At 40.7% G+C, this 21,330-nt stretch overlaps 1 protein-coding gene across 6 annotated transcripts in view; it reads right to left on the bottom strand.

The window, feature by feature from the left end:
- Positions 1–887: 887 nt before the first annotated feature.
- The window catches only part of BANP (BTG3 associated nuclear protein), a 155,042-nt gene continuing 134,599 nt past the window's right edge, over positions 888–21,330 (bottom strand). For 3 of the 6 annotated variants that reach the window (XM_087739724.1, XM_087739725.1, XM_087739726.1), the window contains 4 exons: positions 6,118–6,261; positions 5,637–5,699; positions 2,234–2,315; positions 888–1,684 (listed from right to left, as the gene is read on the bottom strand). In XM_087739724.1, the coding sequence (XP_087595850.1) occupies positions 1,677–1,684; positions 2,234–2,315; positions 5,637–5,699; positions 6,118–6,261 (297 nt within the window). In that variant the 3' untranslated portion in view covers positions 888–1,676. The remainder of the gene's footprint in view (positions 1,685–2,233; positions 2,316–5,636; positions 5,700–6,117; positions 6,262–21,330) is intronic. The other 3 variants (XM_087739727.1, XM_087739728.1, XM_087739729.1) reach the window with 3 other exon arrangements.

Raw genomic sequence — 21,330 nt, 5'->3', positions numbered from 1 at the left:
GGCCTGTTGCAAACACTGTATTCAATAAGCTGTGGTTCAGTTTGCATTGTACTTGTGCGCCAAGAAACATCCTAAAGAGAAGCAGGAATTTACAGAAAGTGTAATATTTACCAGGGACAACATTCCCAGAAACTGGGTGTGCTTAACCCTTCCTTTCATTAAAAAAAAAAAAAAAAAAAAAGAGTTATCCTGAATTCAACCATGTAGAATTTGTGGCTGTGCCCCATTCATTAAGACATCAAATGCATTACGAGCCATATATTGACAATGACCGTATAGCAAGTCAGCTGAAAAACAAATACGAAGCAACACCTCCCCCAGTAAACTCTGTATTTTTCTAAGAGGTGCGCCATTAAGATAATCAGGTTATAGCAAACATGTATCCTTTCCACTCAAGCCTAGCAAATATGAAAATGTAGCTTTCTTGAAATCGGTATCAAATTTCCCATAAGTTTCAGTGGAGAGAGCATTTCACCTTGCTGTTGCAGGCTGGATGACAAGATAGGTATCAGACTCTTGCAGCCCAGCTTTTTATGGATGAATCCCAAACCGAGGTAATGCCGCAAATGGCTGGGCAAAGGAGGGAGGAGGAACTAAAAGGGAGAGAGCTCAGAAGAATCGTTCACATTTTAAAAAAAAGATTTCATAATTCATTGTATAAAATAGGATTTGCAGACTCAAAAGCTTAACTATCACATTTTTCTTGACTGGAAATTTAGATAACAACACGATCTAAGATTGATATCTTCCTTATAGACTTAATCTTACTTCTCAGTTTGACAGCAGAGCTTGCCAGATAGTGTGTCTTCAAATACTGCAGAACTGCACTCTTACAGCAGAGTCCAGTCAAACCGTATTCATTCCTAAGGCAGAGAGCAACTTAGAGCTGCACTGTTCATAAATACACATTTATTTTTCATTAGAAATGCATAATTACAGCATTTAAAAGCATTTTCCCCTAGAAAAGTAGTTAAGCAACAGTACAAACAAAATTGTTAGTCTTCTGCAAATACAGTTTTCATTACACTGAACAGAAAACACCAGCAAAAGGCTAATACTTGCAGTTATGGGATTTTTCTTTTTTTAAATATTTTCCATTTTTGTTATAAACACCATAGCAAATAAAAAAAGCTGTTTAAACAGTGAAAAATATTTGAGCTCTTGATCTTCTATATGTGGTAAAGCAAGTATTGCAAAGCAGCAATACACTTCCTAAGATATCTGCAGACATTCAAATGGCGTATTTCACAGAAGAAATGAACAGGATGAAACATTAATTTAGTCTCATGGTTTTGATTCATTCGATTTCTTTCCCTCTTTCTGAAAGAATGTTTTCTCTTTAAGTGTACCTAAGGGCAGGCCACGTATTCTTTCTGAAGGCTAGATTCTCAACTGATGTAGTGACGTAGCTCCGATTTAAGTAAATGGGTCTGATTTATTCCAGGTGAGGACAACCAGATCATCAGAACCCTGCTATTTGCAGGAGATGTTCCAGGTGTGACCATTAGTCTAACAGGCATTTCCATTCTCCTGTTGTTGTACGAAGACTACAGCACTTAACTTCTGACCGCGGTTCACTGACATCTCGGTTGACACAGTTTTCGCAATTCTCTTATTGAATTTGGATTGCTCCGTGTTCTATCTGCATCTCTGGCTGGATCGCTGATTGAAGGGTATCAGTGCCCTGCAAAAGGAAACATGAAATCAGTAAATCCATACAAAAGCGCTCTCCGTTGGTGTAGCCAAGGGAATGCGAACAAATTATACTAACATAAAGTTCTTGTATATCCCAGTGCAAAATCTGCATGGATATCAGCTCTGTGACAGAGTTGAAATGGGAATACACTTACAAAGGCACCAAAAATAACATAAAGAGTCCACATGAAGACTACGCAGGCTAATGCCCTTCAGGCTGGAAAGAGAAGGCTAAAATAATGAAATCACGATAAGGATCTATAAAACATCGAGCGGCACGAAGAGAGCAAATAGAAAACAATTATTCCCTCTCTTCCCAAAAAGGAACCAGCTCTAAAAAGAAACAAAATAAAGCCCGTGTCCGGCACAACACATGCCGCAGCTGCGGAAGGACGTGTCCCAGCACGATGTACGCTCGAGGGTACAAGGCAGAGCTGAAGAGTGTTATGGAAGGAAAGTCCACCAAGGGTGATCACAGAAAGACAGTAAGAAGTCCCAGAGTGACAGAACTATTGGAGGTTAAGGAGAGTAAAATTACCTGTTTGCCCTGTGCTTGGAATTTCCCCAGCTGGTGCAGGATACGGTCTAAAACTGCTGACTCTACCCACTGCAGTCTTTCTCTATTTTGTGTAAAATGAGAATAGCGCTACTATAGTGAACTTTTTTCTCAAATCAAATTCTTCCCACAGGCCTGATTCTACTCACTTTCCAATCGAAATCAGTCCTCCGTGAAAGAATTTAAAGTAAACACAATTGACTTAAGCTTTCAAAGGAAGTCTCCTTAAAAAGTAAATTACTGCCTACCAGTAGTCTGACAATGCTGTGAAAGGATAATCCCATAGCAAACTGTCTTTTTAGCCAAGTTAGCTGGAGTAAGGGAAACTAGATTATGAAACAAACTCTATCTTTAGATCCATAAGATGAATAGCATTTAAGAACAGCTGTGTTGGCTTGGATAAAGTCCATCACACCCAGTAAGCCTTCCCCTGATAGCAGCCAATATCACAAGCACAGATAAACTATGAGAAAAGGGCAAGAATTTAATGATATTTTCCTGCACACTCCCACAGATCCCAGAGATCTGCCCTTGATGGATTTTTCCCTCCATAAATTCATCTAATAGACGCTTTATGTAACGCCCTGGATCGAGAATTATTTCTGTGGCAGTACTTCTGTTACGAAAAAGACTGACTTGAAGCCCTGCGTTACGCTCTCAGCCTAATATCCGCCAGATGATCCACAAAGGCATGAGGGTGGAAACTCAACCAGATTTCCCATCCTTTAGGTTTTACTATACAGTCACCACTTATTCAAATGAAAATGCTGGAGGTTCAAAATTATAAAGCATTGCTCCTAAATTAAGGTTTTGTTGTCAAATTATTTCTCTTCATCTCTCGGCCTTGTTGCCAGTAAAAATTCGAATAAATTAAAAAAAGTCCAATAAATTAGTGCCAAAGTGGTGAATAATTCTATCAGATTGCTAAATTTGATAGCGGGTAAGTTTTCAAGTGACCGGCAAAGTTTTCTTTCCCGTTAGAGGAAAACTGTATTGAAGTCATATAATTATCAAATAATAGGGACAACAGCAATGCTGAGTATTTATCCAACATTCAGACCAGGAGTAGACGACTGCCCAAAGGGATTAGAAGCACGCTTTAGATTTGGAAGTATGTTTTTTTCCAAATCTAACAAAATTTACCACCAGCATGTGAATTTGAGCACAGAATTAATCCAAATAGTCTTTGTCATTATCACATTCTGTATTTCTAAATTTTGCAAGCTGCTATAACTAAGAATGCTATCGAGACATGAAAACAAGCCAACTAAACCTAAATCCCCAAATGCATCTGATTTCAAGCTACGCCTCCCTCCGTACATGCATTTGCAATTTTATGCCAGCAAACCGCTGTTCATATATTAACAGTTTGCGCTTATGCATGTGATTTAGGGTCACTGCGAAGCTGTCAGAATCCTAGCTATTAATACTTCTGTCTAGAGCCAATTTGCAAATACAAAATCGTGCATGACTACATTGAAAATACGAAGTTGAAGTGCGTATTGCTGTCTGCTTCAGCTGAAGTCAGAGAAGGGATTCATTTCAAATAGCCTCGCTCCTACCTTCAGCTTTGCATGTGAGATTGCTTGCAAAGGCATGGCTTTCAAGAAAAAAGGTCAGAAATCTGGTATCTTGTTTTCAGACATTAAATAAGTTTGCAGTTGTGGTGTTTCAAAGAAGGAATTTGTGTAAAGGATAGCATCCGACCCAGGTGGATAATAAACTCCATTTTTATAAGCTTTGCTTGATAAATAGATTCAAAATCATTGAGAACATCTCAGTACCCTGGCAAAGAACCATATGAAAACAGATAAAAGTGTCACGAGAGCCTCACTGACAGGGTTTTCCCTTCAGATAAGACCTTTCCCTTCAGAAAAGAGATATAAGATGAGCAGGACTATTCCATAATTTTAGCCAAAAAAGCTAATGGGCTATCCATATAACTCGGAGTAATGCAAATACTAAGTCGGGTTCTCCAATTCATTAACAGACCCTGAGTTTTTAGTTTGTGTAAACTGAGGAAATATTTATGACAAACTTATTTTTAGTCTTGTCTGGTTTTCCTTTCATACTCTTCTTATTTCACATTCCTTTTCTGTTTCTCTTCAGCTTTGTATAAATCTCTGTGGTTAACCACCATATTAAAACCCGACACGGTGCAAAGTGTCCCTGAAAAGTAACTCCTCTGGTGGCTGCCAGCCGTGTGGGAGACGGACGCCAATGTTTATAAGTGAACTCCGTAACCTCCTGGCCATCAGAGGTGGTAGCTGAGAAGGGAGGACAGGTACAAGGAACAGACCCAGGAGAAAGTCCGTGGGAGGTAAAGCTGAGAATTTCCCAGGTCTGGAGTGAGGACAGCGGCACGAGAAACACCTCTCCCTACCTGACACCTAGATGCTTTATTAACTGCATGGGACCAGCAGTACCTGAGGATTTTTAAGAAATAAGGCACTATCCCTGTAGCAACACTCTTATCGTCCAGTGTACTATTACAAGTGACTATGAATAAAATCTTGAGAAGGTTAGTGCAGAGACAAATCTAGAAAAGAGGGAAAAACGCCTATTAAGGGCTCATCTACACGGGAAGATCAGTGTACAGAAAACTGGAATGTAATCTTCCAGCACAGCGCACACACATGTCAGGCAGTCTGATCCTTTTTGGCAGGGAGCAAAATTTTTCTGGAAAGCACTTTGTAGCACCCAGGTGGGGAGCCAGCGTGGACTGGGGCACCTAAGAGAGCTCAGAGCTCTGGCCTCCCTGCCTGCACCAGCCAGCGCAGACGGCACTTCGGCAACATGCAACACAGCTCCATCTTTTGTTCGAGGCCCTCTTTGCCACTGGAATAACTAACGTGCTCTAACTTCACATAGCAAACTGATCTGCAGATTGCCTTGCCCGTGGAAGAAGCATTAAGCTCTTGAGTTTCGTGCATGCAAAGTCTGGACACGATTCCCTTGATTTCTTATGGAATTCCACCTCCCCACCCTCCAAGAGACTCGATATCCAAATATTTGTAGCCAGATCAGAATTCTTCACAAAACTGGGTATGTATCGGGCAAAAATCCACTCTAATATTGGCTGCTAAGGATACCATTATATTTTGGCTAGCAAGCAACAGCTTACTTGTCACAACCACTCGGCATTCTCTAGAAAAGCAGCCCACTAAGCGGGGTTCACAGCAGAACGCGTAACCATCTTCAGAAAAACTTCTGACAACTCTTTTAAGGCAGCATTCTTGTATTGTCACCAGTCACAGCTTCAAGCTGATGAGAAACTGTTTCTTAGACTCAGATACATGACTGTTCAAACTGATTTAAAAAGGAAAAAAAAAAAAAAAAAAGATAATTCCTCCACTGTAATTGAGAGGATCAAGTGTTCACTTACAATTGCTAACATTGCGACTCCTGCGGGAAATCCAGGCTGTTGATCAAAATAACTGGAAAACTGCTGTCAGAAAGGGAATAACATTTTTAAGAGAAACCTCAGTCTGAAAAATACTTTTTGGATAGATTCCAAGCAAGTTTTTTTTCCCCTGTCCTTCAATATGGCTCTCAGCCTTCAAGGATGCAGAAAAACAATGATGACCAAAATAACTATTCTCTAGAGGCATTGAGCAAGAACATAGAAGCAGGGATAGTCAAAGAGCATTTATACCTTTAACAAAATTGTTTCTTGTTATAAATGTTTTGGGAGTTTTGGGGTTTTTTTGGTTTTTGTTTTGTATATTATTTTTTTTTTACGGTTTGGAAACAGGATTATAAACTCATTGGGACTGCAGTATTTGTGGATAGTTATACAGTTCATCTGACAGATGTTTCAATCAAGTTAAGTACATCCAAATTTCAAAAAAAATATATACACTTACTTGATTAGTCGCAGAGTGGTCTGTTACTGGTGTCAGCTGCACATATTGGACTTGGATATCGCTCCCTTGGAGCGGGGATCCATCAACACCCCCTGACGCAGGCTCAGCAGAAGCAACCGCTATCAGCTGAGCACCCTGCAACACCTGCAGGGAAAGCAATGGAGAAAGCAGCTTGTAAACCACCACAATCAGAAATGCATTACGAACCATCTAACTTAAAACAGATGCAAAACCAAAGACCAGTAAAAAGAAACACAAGAAAACTCGTCTATCAGTAACAGTTGCTTTAAATCATGTGGGTTTCCGAGAGGACGTGGTACGCATATGGAAAGATTCCCATGCTAGATGCTCGCCGCATTTTGCCGTATGAGATTCCTAATTCTGTTAATGATTATTGCAAAGACTAAGCGAGACCGACTGAGCAGGTTCCACCGAGCGTGCTAACGTCAAGGGCTCACAACAAGATCCCCGAGTAGTGCTTTTACTGTTACACAGACAGACACAGGCCCAAGGTACTCCTGACAGCCAAAGGCGTTCCACTTTGGACAAGTCACTACAGTCATGTTTATACTCCTAGCACATACGGAGGTGTAGATTTAAGAATTACTGCTAATTAATGCTTGCTTTAAACACATCTGCATTTGACTGGTGAAGACTGTAAGTCCCCTATAGGCTTCAAAAACCAAAGAACAGTTGATCCACCTAAAAGTGCTTACTTAAAAAGGTTCTTGTGATTAGACTGATTTTAATTTACTTGAAACACAAATCAGAATAAAATACATGTATGCAAACAATGACGAGTCCCCGATCTCATTTTTAAATTCAGCTAAAATACTCGTATCTCATAGAACATATTCAGTTTTAATTTCTATATGCCGCGAACGATGTATTTTTAAACTACAGTATTTGAACCGCAGCAAACAAAAGACATCTTTCAAACGAAGGAAAGAGAACAAAGAACAAAAATAACATTCTTAACAAAGGTTTTTCTTAACAAAGTATGATTTCTCAGCTGATCTGCGGTGGGTGGCCATGAAGGAGTGGGCAGACCAGAATTTCTCTAGGGAGTGTGGGAGGCAAAAAGAGGTGAACTCCATAAATGACCTTTAGGGGTGTTGTCAGGATTTTATAGGGATCTTGGGTGTTCTGAGATACGGTCAGCATCAAACTGCAAAAGGATGCTACATTTTGTTTTTACAGGAGTAAGCAAAATTCCCTCGTCCTGCGGTATTTGTTTTGGAACTATACGATACATACTGTCGGAACCCCATCACAGTCTGTCCTATTGATTACCTGCAGGTCTTAAATGTATTTTTTCTCATTTATTTCTGAACTACAAACTTCAGAACGCCTGTGAGCGACTGAACAAGCCCATCATTCTCACATACAAACCGTTTTACAACAAAGAAGCCTGAAACTTATAACAGTACCGGCTTCCCTGTTTTATTGTATGTTCTCCCAGTGCACTTCAAAAGAACTCCCTCTTACAGCACACACTCTGGAGAAGACCAAGAACTCCGTTATATGTTATCTTATACCAAAGCTATGAGATTCCTAGTGATAATCTACGTTTACCACCCTGCCTACAAACCCCCTCCCCAGCAATACTTGCATAAAATACTTTTTGCTGCCACATTATACTTAACCATTTGCATGAAACCAATAGGGATGTGCTTTTCTTATTGTGTCTTTCTGCTGGATAAACCATTCGGAATTAAGCTTTCATTCACAAAGAAACGGGAAGCGTTTTTATAGGATGTAATGATGAAGCTGAGCTAGTTTTCAGAGGTAAAATGGACAACGTGCCAACATCAGCAGGGGCTGAGAAGCCCAGGTGTTTCTGAATTTCCATTGACAAGGTCATAGGGATCGAGTGCCCCCTCAGTAAGTTTGCAAGTAAGACACCAAGTTGGGTGGAAGTGTCGATCTGCTGGAGGGCAGGGAGGCCCTACAGAGGGACCTGGACAGGCTGGATCATTGGGCCAGGGCCAACTGGGTGAGGGTGAACAAGGCTCAGTGCCGGGTCCTGCACTTGGGGCACAACGACCCCATGCGATGCTACAGGCTTGGGGAGGAGTGGCTGGAGAGCTGTCTGGTGGAAAAGGACCTGGGGGTGTTGGTTGACAGCCGCCTGAACATGAGCCAGCAGTGTGCCCAGGTGGCCAAGAGGGCCAATGGCATCCTGGCTTGTATCAGGTATAGCGTGGCCAGCAGGAGCAGGGAGGTGATAGTGCCCCTGTACTGGGCACTGGTGAGGCCGCACCTCGAGTACTGTGTTCAGTGTTGGGCCCCTCACTCCAAGAAGGACATCGAGGTGCTGCAGTGTGGCCAGAGAAGGGCAATGAAGCTGGTGAAGGGTCTGGAGCACAAGTCTTATGAGGAGTGGCTGAGGGAACTGAGGTTGCTTAGTTTGGAGAAGAGGAGGCTGAGGGGAGACCTTATCGCTCTCTACAACTGCCTGAAAGGAGGCTGTAGCGAGGTGGGGGTCGGTCTCTTCTCCCTAGTAACGAGTGATAGGACGAGAGGGAACGGCCTCAAGCTGCGCCAGGGCAGGTTTAGGTTGGACATTAGGAAAAACTTCTTCACCGAGAGGGTGGTCAAGCATTGGAACAGGCTGCCCAGGGAAGTGGTTGAGTCTCCATCCCTGGAGGTATTTAAAGAACGGATAGATGTGGTGCTCGAGGACATGGTATAGATGGACTTGGCAGTGTTAGGTTAACGGTTGGACTCGATGACCTTAAGGGTCTTTTCCAACCTTGACGATTCTATGATTCTATAGATCGATTGCTGCTGCTCCATTCCCCGCAACGAGCCAGATCAAAACCAACCCAGTTAAGCTTAAATGTGCTCCAATCCCAATTCCAGACTACAGCAGTGATAGCTACATACACTGTGCTTGGTTTCCAGTTATAGTCTGAAAAAAACAGATTGATAAATTGGAGAGATGAGACATTAAACGTTATAAAAATCACCACTAGTATAGGTTTGCCGCCTTTGGCACGTCCTGTTTGCGCAGACCCCTCGGACTACAGGCTTCAGTATTCAGGAACAGAACCGTCATGGACAAGCAAGGCAGATTCCTTCCCGCTAGCGTTACGCCGAACTATCTGGGGTTTGCAAACCAGGTGGTTGGCTCTAAATTGAATGTCGCACTGATATGTTTATTCTTTACCAATTGCCGCCTTTGTATTTTTCCCTATAGCTAGAAAACGTGTTAGGATGCTTGGAAGCCAGGAAAAGGCCGTTTTTCAAAACTAAGAACGATTTCGCTTCCGAAGGCTTCTCTTTGTCCATTTGTCCGTCATGCACAGTCTACTTAATAAGTGCTTAAAATCACTTAAAAAAAAAGGAAAAGAATCTGTCTGGACTTTGAAAACCAAAAGAAGAACAATCTAATGCTGAAAAAGACTTCTTAATGTTTTCCACTCAACACATACTAACATTAATAGCTGTCTTACATTTCATTAACCACTGCCTAGCTTGTTATTGTGGCGTAACTGGCTATATAAGCAGTCACTGAACAAATGAGAATAAAAGCAAGAACAGGGGAAAGATTCCAGTCTTAAATTAAACCATCTGGCTGAACTTTAAATGAAGGAATGAACAACAAGCTCTTCTTAATATCTGCAGAGTTTATATACAGCACTCTGTGTTGATAAATATTTTGTTCAGAAAAAGCCCAACTCGGGCAAACAGAGTGGCAGGTTTGGTTACGGCCCTTGGATTCTGCTTGCATTTGCAATTTTGCTTTACGTAACGCGGCGTTTGTGGAGGAGCTGGGTAACAAAGCCTTTTGCAAATGGGGCAGGTGTAAGCGTACGGCTTTTCTTTGGCTGCTCACTTGACTTCCAGACCAATACTTTAACTTTGTCATTCTTACCTGCCCTTGACCTTAAAATAAGGGAATTGTACCAAAAAAATAAACAATCCGCCCTGAAAATGAACTTCTCTTCCCAGTTCTGCTGGGCTTCTCTAACATCCTGCCTTACTGGTCCAAAACAGGTAACAGAAGATGGTTAAACTGAAAAATTAATAAACTTCACTTCTAACAAGATCGATTAATTCATGCTCTAAACACACAGAGAGAACAAGAAGCTTGAAGTCACCCTTCCCTCAGGCACAAAAGCATGGAAGTACCTGACATGGAGCGTCGCTCAAGCTAACGCGAGCTAGTGAGGGTTCAAGCCAATGCTGAAAGCAATCCTAAAAAAGATTGCCTTTAAAATTAACAAGCAGACCAAAAAAAAGTTTTTGTAAAATAGAGTGGAGTACTAAGAAAAAGTACATTTGGTCATCTATTATTGCTTGCTGTCGGCGGTAAAAAGTTGTCTCTCGCGGAGCCGAAGCCCACTCTTTACATTGCACAATTATTTCCACTGCAAGCATAAGCAATTGCACAGCTGGAACAGAGCAGCTCGCTGAATTCTGCTGTTCTTGCAGCTTGCAGTTAGAACCACGGATACGTGCTTCTCCCCAAACAGAAAACCTAGTGAAAAATGTTTATCAAGAAAAATCAGAACACTTCAGGAAATGTCTGTAAGGTATTTGAGAGTATCTTCGAGATGTATGTATTTGAGAATGCTTTGAAGCTACCAATACTCTCGAGCCCATTTTGGGACCTGGCCCAATCTTTGCAACCCTTCATGTCCCAAACCTTGTTGCCTCAAAGATTACCACATTGCATGGTGAGCCTGGCGAAGACAACTTGCCTAAATTAAAATGCAAGCGTGAAAGAGCCCCTTCCCTCACTATTGCCATCACCTTTCAGAATAAGAAAATGTGCCCTAACACCTTCAGCCAGAAATACAAACGCATTTCTATTAGTTTTGATTTTAAATGGTCCGAGAAATACTAGAAGCAACAGTAGTTTGTTCGGATGTTTAAAATGAAGTGTGAACTCTTGGCATTGTTAGTGAACACAGAACCACAGTCTCTTTGACCGTTTATTTTCCTTAAAGCTCTGGAAGCTTTCAGTGAGAGATACCAGAGCTGACAGATGGGATGAAATGAGCTACGGAACCCTCCGACCCACTCATACTGTGCCCATACCTAGGTTATCTGTCCCTCCTTACAGCGACGTTCACACAAACCCAGGCTTCCCAGTCAGAACTGCCGCGGAAGCCCAGACCCTCGCAGCGGTAGCCCACTGACCTCAGGCTTTGCCTTTCTCTCTTTTTTTTTTTTTTCTTTTGGCCCCTCTCCACCTTTTTTCCTCCATCATTCTCTCTTCAAAGTCTTGATGATTTGGGACATGCAAGCTATTGAGCCTGGAGGTCCTGGATTCCTATTTTTTGTCCCTTCTTCAGTGAGATCCTTGCCATATAAAATGTAATAATAAAATTAGTAGTAATAATGAAAACCAGCTACTTTCTCTGCTCCCCTCCTTTCCATTTAAAGACCATTTTAGCCCATAACTAACAGTTCCCATTTAACATTCAACTGCCAGGGCAGGAAATTAAATTTTTTAAAAAACATTAAAATGTAATAGGTTTTCCTTCAGTTTCTTCCAAACTTATTCAAGCATAGTTTCCAACATGGTTCAATTCCTATCACATCCTCTGCTGATTTTACTTATCACTGAGAACTATTCTTCTAGAAGCCCCTAACTTAAAACTGTTCTCTAGACCCCAACCATCAAAAATAGGTAACTGTTTTGGGATAGCTGAAGTTTGTTTACCAAAAAAGCCCATTCCTCAGTCTGGTCCTCGCCAGACTGAGCCTTCTGAAACACATTCTTGCTACTGTTGTTGTGAGTCTTTTTATGAATCTAGGCAAACGCATATGTTTGCCTACCTATAAAAAGCTCAAGAACAAGACACATTGGGATTTTAGTGTATTTTTTCCATCGTTTCTTCCCATTTCTACTGCAGGAATGCAATAAAAGATGACATTTCTTTTAAAAATGAGGTTTTGAATCACTGAAAGAGTGGTTGTTTATAGAAGGTTCACATCTGAAAATCCTTGTAACGCTTATAGCCAGCAAGTAACCGTTTCAGCAAACGGGGCACAAAAGGCATGAGCTGTGCATCGGAAAAAGGAAAGATCTCAGTGACGTGCTCTAGCTAAAACATTGGTAAGAAGGATAGTTTGGGCCCCAAAAGTGTAAGGATGGTTATGGGTTTAGCTGATTCTTATAAAACGAAAAATTAAGAAAATACCTGCTTATCATCCTCCTACGCTGCCATTCATCATTGATGGCAAAACTACATGAATACATTCAAATAGCAAACACAGCTCCTTCAAATGATAAGAATCTCTGCTGATAAATATGTTCACTTAAATAAGATAGCTCCCTCTAGCTGATTCTCTTCAGGCTTAAAGTTTTCTTCTAAAAACATCCACTGTATTTAGTGCCCACAAAACACTTTTTTAGTGGATTTACAGGCTTATAGATGAGTTAACTTGGGGCAACTAGGCACTACATTTAGGTGCAGAACTCATTAATTTCTGATACTAAAAAGTTTGGAGTTCCTTGAAAACGTCAGAGGCTTAGACTAATCAAGGTCTCCGTCACCTTGGCATTTACTAAGGAATCTGGAACAGGCAAGGCAGAATGCCCAAAGAACGCAGCTGTATGAAAAAAAAACCCAAGATTTTCTTCCATAAGAAAAAGTCTTTCCTAGTTCTTAATTTCACTTGATGAAGCAGAGCAAGACTCAACACTAGGAAACAAGTCCAGTACGGAGGATCCTAAAGTATAAAGGAAAATTGGAAACATGGTCTACTTTACACTCCTTCCGCTTTAAGCCATCGGTTCGATTGAACCAAGGTCAAGTGTATTGAAAAGCTCCTATTTGGTGGTGGCCGATACAAAGTAATTTTGGTGATTTTACAGTCCAGTTCCAATAAAATTAAAGTATTAACGTGACAAAAAGGAGTGGCAGCAAAGGACAGGCCGACCCAACTGTTCTCGAAGAAGCAGTCCTCTTCATGCTAAGATCACGCAGTCTTCATTGAAAACCACTGTAACCCTTGCACTGTGTTTAGCTATCCCATATGTATATAAAGAATGCATATAGCCTGATGATGCCTTGTCTTTCCAGAGAAATAAATTCACATTCAACCTGTAGTTCTTCAGAACAAATACACAGCTGACAACATGGACCGAGGATCACTCCCTGCTGCTGCATACTTTCTACGCCATACTTAAACAATAAGGATTTTGACAGAATTACAAGACAGTTTTAAGGACTAAGTTTTATCTTCCAAACTTCTCAAAATATTAGCAGCAATAAAGGACTGGAAGTTCCTCTTCCAAAAAGATAAGGAAGACAGATGGCTCACAGTGCTGCAGAGAGTATCTGCAGCTTTTCTCTCTTCAGTAACTAGTGATGAGAAGCACACAGAGGGGTGAGTAAGCACATGGAAGATGTAACCCATCCTTTAGATCATTTATTGGCAGCCCTTTTTTAAGCAGAAGCCTCCAAAATACCTTCTTTTTAAGGTGCATTTTTATGGCTGCTGTATGTCTGACTTCAAACTACTAAGATCACACTAAAGTAAAGGAAAAAGCCAAAATACATACCACTCACATTTTTTCCAAACTAATTGCATATATTAATTTCTTATTTTTCAAGCTGAACTTGTTCTGATTACCATTTCATTATTACCAGCATCACTACAAGAGAAAAAAGCCTGTAGGCCGTAATGTGTACTCCAACGTTTCATATCCAGCCACTAGAGAGTTTCCAGAAATTTATAGTTGGTTGGTTTTTTTTATTTTACTGTTACAAAGGGCTCATCACTGTCTAGTTTGTCTTACATGGCATAAATCAAAGACCCTTAGACAAAGCAGTTTCCATGAAAATCACAGCTGCTTTTTGAAGTATCGCATCTCTTTTAGAGGCCATCCCGTCTTCATTTTAAATGCTTCAACTGACAGAATAGCATGGAGCATCTAAGAGACTGCCCCATCCTCCGTGTCTTCTCATTACTCCCTGCAGGAATAGGTTTGGGAGGTGAAAGAAAGACTATATTTTATCCTATCAGGCAGGCCACCGAGCACTCACCAGTACAAAAAAAAAAAGTAATTCTGGAATATTTGTTCTTAGAAAAATACATTACTTGGCATCTAGCTTTATTAAAAGGCAGGTTGAGTCAATCATATCTAGTAATCTAGGTCAGAGTGTAAAAGCGACCTGTTACTTTCATTACTTCGCATTTAATTACACTGCCATTTACATACCACTAATTATTCGTTTTCTTTCATATCTTTGATTAAAATACTGAATAGCATTAGTCAAAGATATTTGTGGGAAAACACCAGAAAATACAAATTGGAAGGCTTACAATTACTTTGTGCAATATTTCAACTAGATTCTTTTGAATAAATTTAACACTGGCTTCAATCATTTGCCATAGGGCTACATTTTCAAATGATCGGAACAGCATGTTGGAAATATAAAGCAAGTAAGTATAATGTCAATTAAGCTCACACAACCGAGCCCATTTTTAATAAAATACTGCTGATTCACAGTAAGTATGCTAACATGTTTTAAATCTTTACTAATTACCTTCTAAACTGGGCATATTTATTGAATTAAAAACACTGTTCTCATAACGTCTGTGCGCAGATAACTGATGGCAAAGAAAAGATTCGGCTAGGATGTCCCCTTTCCACGTGAGCAAGATATCAGGTACGGACTGGGCTATGCAGAAAAGAAAAGAAAAGAAAAGAGAAGGAAAAAAAACCCAAACCAACAACAACAAAAAAAAAGGGTTCTGAGAGACCCAGTGCAACGAAGCAACTTCCCAAGGCGGAGTCCCCGAATCCTGTTGGCAGTTTCCATCACCCAAAATCAGATCGCTCCACTCACCTGGCCTCAAATATTGCAGTGTTGTATGATAAGGGTTTTGCAGAAAATTGCACGGCAAGAGCTTTGGTACTGTTAAGGTAATAATATATTCCTGTCAAGGTCCCAATACGTTTCTCTTAAAATAAAAGTATGTTTGATCTATGGTAACTGGGAACAATATAAAAAGGATCCCCTGCTCTTAAAGATGAGGGTGTCACTCTGAAGTTAATGAGCTAGTTCATAAAGCTTTACTTAGGGTCCTTTCCTTACTCCAACAACAACTTGTACCTAAATTTGCTATTTATTTCTTACATAAAATGTGCCAATACAAAAATAAATGCAGCGTATATAAAGTCTAATATATAGCAGTTCACAGAGAGAGGAACTCTCCCCGCTGTGTATTTCTAAGTGTGCTGAATTGAACCATGCAAAATGTGACCTTAAATCTGTCAAAACTTCATTAACTAACACCCCTACAGAGTCATATAACTGAGAGCACCTCCTTTAAATTCCCCAAACTAAAAGGCATGAAAAGTGAAACTGATTTCAGCTCCACCAAGTGTGGAAAAATGAAAAGAATAATTCCAGAGCACATTTTTATCAGCGGCATTATTTCGTTGCATAACAAATAATAAACCATCTCATCTGCTTTTACTTTGAGTATATACCACAGCACAGCCCTCCTCAGTAATGTCTACTCTGAGATTCCCTTAACGCGCCTGTACAAAACCTGGAGAAATGCATGAACACAAACTGCAGCTATTGTGGTTACTTAAACAAACTTTACAAAAACGTCCATCTTTCTGGCTGCTGCGGTTGGATTGAGCTAGATAAGTGATGGCAAATTGTGGCTTAGTGTATTTAAACCATGTGCATCTTCAAAAGCCCTTTCACAACACACCACCTTATTGCCTAAGATCTCCGTTTCAGTGATCCCCCCGGAGAGCGAGGCTCGGCGAGCCCCAGCAGCAAGCCTCTGCCGACCCACTCTTCAGTAAAGCCACCGGTGCTTTCCAGCACTATGGTTTTATGGAGGGTAGCAGCCATCAGCGAAATGTTGTAATAGGCCCCGAGCAAAGAAAAATGAGGTGCACAGAACCGCGTGAAGCTTTGAAAGGGAAAGCGTGGCAGAAGTTCATGATCTTCCTTAATATTCCCTGTACAAGCTTGCAAAGAGAAAATGAAAAATAAATATTCTGGGGTCTTTGAAAAGTGTTCACATCTAATTTGGGAAACAAACTGGAGAAACATAAGGGGCAGAAGATGACCAAATTAATACAGTTCATGCTGTCTTTATTAAAAAAAAAAAAAAAAAAAAAAGGCCACCTGGTCTCACCGTCACACTCTCTGACCCTTTCCTAAGCACAGTCCAACTGGAATAAGCAACCTGACCCTTTTTATTCATATACAGTATTGAAAAACCCCACGAGGCTCACAGTCTCTCCCCCGGTTAAATGCATCCTGCCTACCTTTAAGTGAACACAAAGGTGCAGTTGATAAAAGCATCTCGCACCTCCCCGGGGCCCACGCACGAACTCTTACACGGCAAGCTGGGGGTCCCTCGGCAGACTAACCGCTCCTGTGAGAAGGGGCTGGCGTTGAACACAAAAGGGCAATCAGCGTAATTAAAACTTTATCTGTGAACTATTACGCTGGCTGAAAGGGATGGAAAGTTAATTACTAAGAAATAAATGCCTAAATCAAGCTTTGTATCATGTGATCTAAATACAATGAGATTATATGAAATCCTATCTGTAAGTAGTCCACGTTTACATCAGCAGTATTGTATTTTAACTCGGTATCACAGGTGGACGGACAGTCACGTATCTGCCAGCATCGACGGATAACAAAGCAAAGCCAGAGGTTATTTTCTCAAGATGCTTTGGGGTCACGTCCCATGGAAGCCAAGTGGGGTCCTTCCTTTGACTTCAAGTAGAGATGGGCACAGGCCCTATAAAATGATGTAAAATGTACTAAAACAAAACACAGGCTTCCATTGAAAATACATTTTAAACCAGCACATGTGCAAAACAATTATAATTAATTGGCAGTTCAACTGCAGATGTAATTTCAGTAAAAATTACTTGGTTACAGAAAGAAGAGTTACCTCATCTAAATTCACTGTATCAAATTCAAGAGGCTATTTGGAAGCACGAGGCTTGTAAGGAAATCTGTATCGTACATCTGACTCATCTTTTGTACGAAGATACTCTCAGTAAATCACCCACCAAGGGAAACTTCTCAAAACAACTTTATGGTTGACTGACAGCTCTCTTCAGATGTCGCACTTCCCAAACCGTAACCTACAGTTTAATTTCAGCTGTTACACAAAAGGTAGTTTGAGGTACCCGCACCTGCCAGAGTTCCCTAAGGTAGGCAGTTTGGGTATTTGGGGCCCACCTTCTCTGACGGCAAGGCTCTGGTTAATCAGTCTCTTCTCTGTATCTCTTTTCTGGTCAACCGATGTTTTACATCCTACGAGCTACATGCACGCATATGGAGATGTGACTGCCAGGTCATCAACCCACCAAAAATGATTTCATATATCCCAATCACCTTTCGGCAAGAAAGAAAACAAGACAGAAATACATAACTAAGCCTTCCAGCTCAGCCCAGCCTTCGGCATTCTGTTAGAGCTTGCAAAAGCTTTTGAGTTAATTCAATCTAAGGACAGTAAATATTATTCAAATCTATGCAATTGCAACATTTTGTGATGAAATGGCTTACTGTTAGCAGCGAGTACGACCAAATTGATGGAACTACTTCCAAAAGAAAGATTTTTCAAGAGTGGACAATTAAATCTCTCTACAATAATTCACTATTTTGAGCAATACTAAAGCAGCCTTTGGCTTAAATGTTTTTTTTCCAACAGAATGTTATTTTTGGGTTTTATTCAATGTACAACTGCATGCTATTAAGAAATGGCCGGATAGTTCAGAGAAAAATACTACAGTGTCAAAGAAATCTTACTAAGCTGGAGCTGCCGAGTGCAAAAGCTCAAGAAACAAGTCATACATGAGTGACCCAGACTCCCTCCGACTGACCAGCACCGATAAAGGTTATTCAAGTGAATAATAAATGGTGACTCACACAGCATCTGGCTGGTGGGAAATTTTTTGTTGTGACATAGCCTAGCCGAGAGGGAGAGGATAACTCAGTCCTAAAGGACTGTCTTCCTTTACATTTTTATGTGACAAGTCCCTGCTAGTCTAATGAAAGTAAACACGGCTTTAAAAGTCACCCTGCCGGTCCCATCCTCCAGTCTCCAATTCCTGATGGGATTAGGTATTCTTAAAACAAAAGGTCAAGATACATGCTGAAGTACTTGCAGCATTTACTGTGAAATTCTGCTAAAGTCTTCAGGCAATTTCAGCAGAAACAGCATTCAATCCTTTCATAAATAACTTAAAACTAGAATTTGGACTCTCAGTGCCGATGAGAGGGTCCATCTCCTCTGATGAGGCTAGTAATAAATATGCCACTTAAAAATAGTAAGACCGGATCACTGAGGATCTACCAGAATCACACACATCTGTTATTTTGCTTAAAAACCTCTAGAACAATTTATCAGTTTCCCCTCAGAACGGTGATTTGACTTTGATTCCAGAAAGAAGAGACATTTGGGGAGCACTGCAAATGTTTACATCATAACTGGCAGTGATTTTTTTTATTTTAAATACTAGCAAAATAACATCCGAGAGTTTGGCTCCCGTCGCTAGGGTAACAAAACACCGCTCCTACCGTATGCCGCAGGAGCCTCCGAGCTCGGAGAAATACGGATGGGGAAAAAAAGCACAGGCGACAACGCCATGAGCCTTTTGTACACAGAGGAACAGAAAAGTTCCAGGAGTGGAATGTTCAGGAAAAGTCCTAAGGAAAAGAAAATGACTATACGACCTCCCGCACTTTAATTACGGAACGATGTAAGCAGCTCAATTTATATCCATCAGTATCAGAAGTACATAACGGCTTCAAAAGACAAGCAGAAGAAGAATGGTAGGAACAACCACGGCGAGGAGTTAACTGCGACTGTGCCTGAACTATAAATCACAAGTTGGAGAAAGTTCTAAGCCAGTACTTGTCAATTAAAGAATAGTTAAATAAGAAAGCAGTACTCCTGAGAATGACCTGAATTACATCAATAAGCTTCTTACAGAAACTCGCACAAAAAATAACACTGTAGGCGTAATTCAAGAAGAAATCCCAGGAAGGATAAGCAAAAGTGTAAACTTGACGGAATTAAAGAGCAGATTCAAACGCTCAGGGTTTTTCCCCTTAACGAACCCAAGCCCTAAGGGAAGATGCTCCCTGATTGGCACAGGCAGGAAAGGAATCCAGAACTTGCAAGTGTCCGTCTGTCCGTCTGTGGCTTTGTTTTTCCACCCAAATCTCAAGATAGAGAGGAAAGACAGATAGCTGTAAGATACCCGGACACAAGGAGTTCACTTCATGTTATAGCAGGGTATATACATTTCTAAGGGGAATATGTACTCCAGCATTTAGGATAGAAATAAACATATGAAATGGCTGGTTTTTAGAAAGAAAAACACACAAGAACACCTGAACTTCTCAAAATACCCGTACAAAAGATTACAGGGTATCGGTAGGAAGAGAATTAAAATACCCCACTGTATCTCTAATCTTGGCTTCTACCTACTAGTAAAGTTCATGTAAAAAGAATCCAAAATAATAGAAGCTTTATCTACTTCACTTAAATTATTTGCACTGAAAAAGATAGTGTCGCTGTAAACCGCTCAGTGCGTTCCAATGATGACCAAAACTAAAAGCAGATGTAATGTATATTATAAGCTATATATCATGTTCCACCTCAGAAAATCTTATGTTTCACGTCAAAAACATTTTCAGACAATAGTTCTCAAGGAAAAGCAATTAGGAAAAATGATCGATTTCTTTCATTAAAGTGGATGTTCTTACCTATACCCACTGTCATTTTTAAAACTACCATCTTTTTGACGACTTTAATAGCGTTAGACAAATCACCGTCCTCTGCTTTCCATCAAAGTTCACAGATAAGACATCAGTTACATATACTTCTCTCCAGATGAAGCCATACTGTTCCTGCTCCGCTTCTCCATCAGAAGCCTGCTCAGTAACATAACCTCCCAGGGGCTTTCCCTTTCGCCAAGGCACCAATGGACAAATGCCTCTGACGCCCTGGAGAAGAGCTTGGGAATTGGCGCTTCTTTCACTTTGCACTGATGCAAACATGCTTTTGCTAATTTAAAGTCATAAATTGAAAATGAAGCCTAGCAGAGTGTCTAAGTCGTGTACTACATGTTATGGGACGGCAGATGATACTTCCCCAGTTTTGCAAATGAATTCTTGGTTACTGAATTAATTTCCTCCTTTATTTTTCTCACGTTGGAGCCAGTAACCTGACATTTAAGAATTAAATAAATTCTTAAAAATGTGAATTGCCAGTTACATTCCACATTGGGAACACAAGTAAAAGCATTTTTCTGGTGGCGATTGTGGAAATTTATTTTTTGCTTGCATGTATCAGCCTACGGCATGAAGCTCTGCAAGTCTGCTTACATGGGAAAGCATTTTCAGAGAAACTAATATTACAGATGATAACCAAAACTCTGCTGTTTAAACTTCGAACAGAGAAGAACACGCAGTGACTGTTTATCCACTTCGCTTCCTGCATTGCTTAGAAAACTCTATCGAGTCATTCTAAACACATTAGGTAACACATACACCCCGTGCTGCTATAAATCATTAAAATCTCTTTGGTTTTGGGGTGGAAAACAATTGGCACAGTAGTTGAGTGCCTGTTCTCCTCTGTGAATTAAACTTCGACCATATGTCTATTGGCAGGGCAATTTTACCCTTCGAGAGCGCCAGTCTCGGTGGTTCTCCAAGGTTTTGTGCGCTTATCTGCGTAAGCTGTCATTTATTTGCCCGTTCGTTTACCGCTCGCCTCCATTTTCCACTCCAGCGAAATCCATGGCAGGCGATTACTTTGGGATGCAATTACGGGAACCATCCATCAGGAACACCGGCTCCGAATCCTCCACTACTTTGCTGTAGAGCTGCAAGTTTCACCTATGTGGAGCTTCCAGACACTAATGGCCTGCGGTTGAACTTAAATCAGGGTCTCCCATACGGCAATATATTTTGCTACCAGCTGAGCCTCCAGGCCAGCCAAAGGTCTTTACTTTCTGAAGCCATATCCAGATAGCATTTGCATACATGTTAAACTTTCCGATCATCATTTGGATTTTTTAAAATGCATTTTTGAACAACTCTCAATTTTTTTTTGTGTGTGTGAGAAAAGGGAGAGGAATATGGAGCGTGAATTTGAAGCAGACTTCAACGAAAGCTCTGGACCCAAAACTATTGTTTTCTTAGAGCACACATCTGGTTTTCCCCAACATACTGCCAGTTCTGTAAC

This window comes from Nipponia nippon, unplaced genomic scaffold (genome assembly GCF_047370975.1).
Source record: "Nipponia nippon isolate SJK-2023a ecotype South Korea unplaced genomic scaffold, ASM4737097v1 scaffold_7, whole genome shotgun sequence".
Classification (NCBI taxonomy): Eukaryota; Metazoa; Chordata; class Aves; order Pelecaniformes; family Threskiornithidae; genus Nipponia; species Nipponia nippon.
Note: the sequence above shows the minus strand (reverse complement) of the source record. Positions and strands in the feature narration are given on the sequence as shown.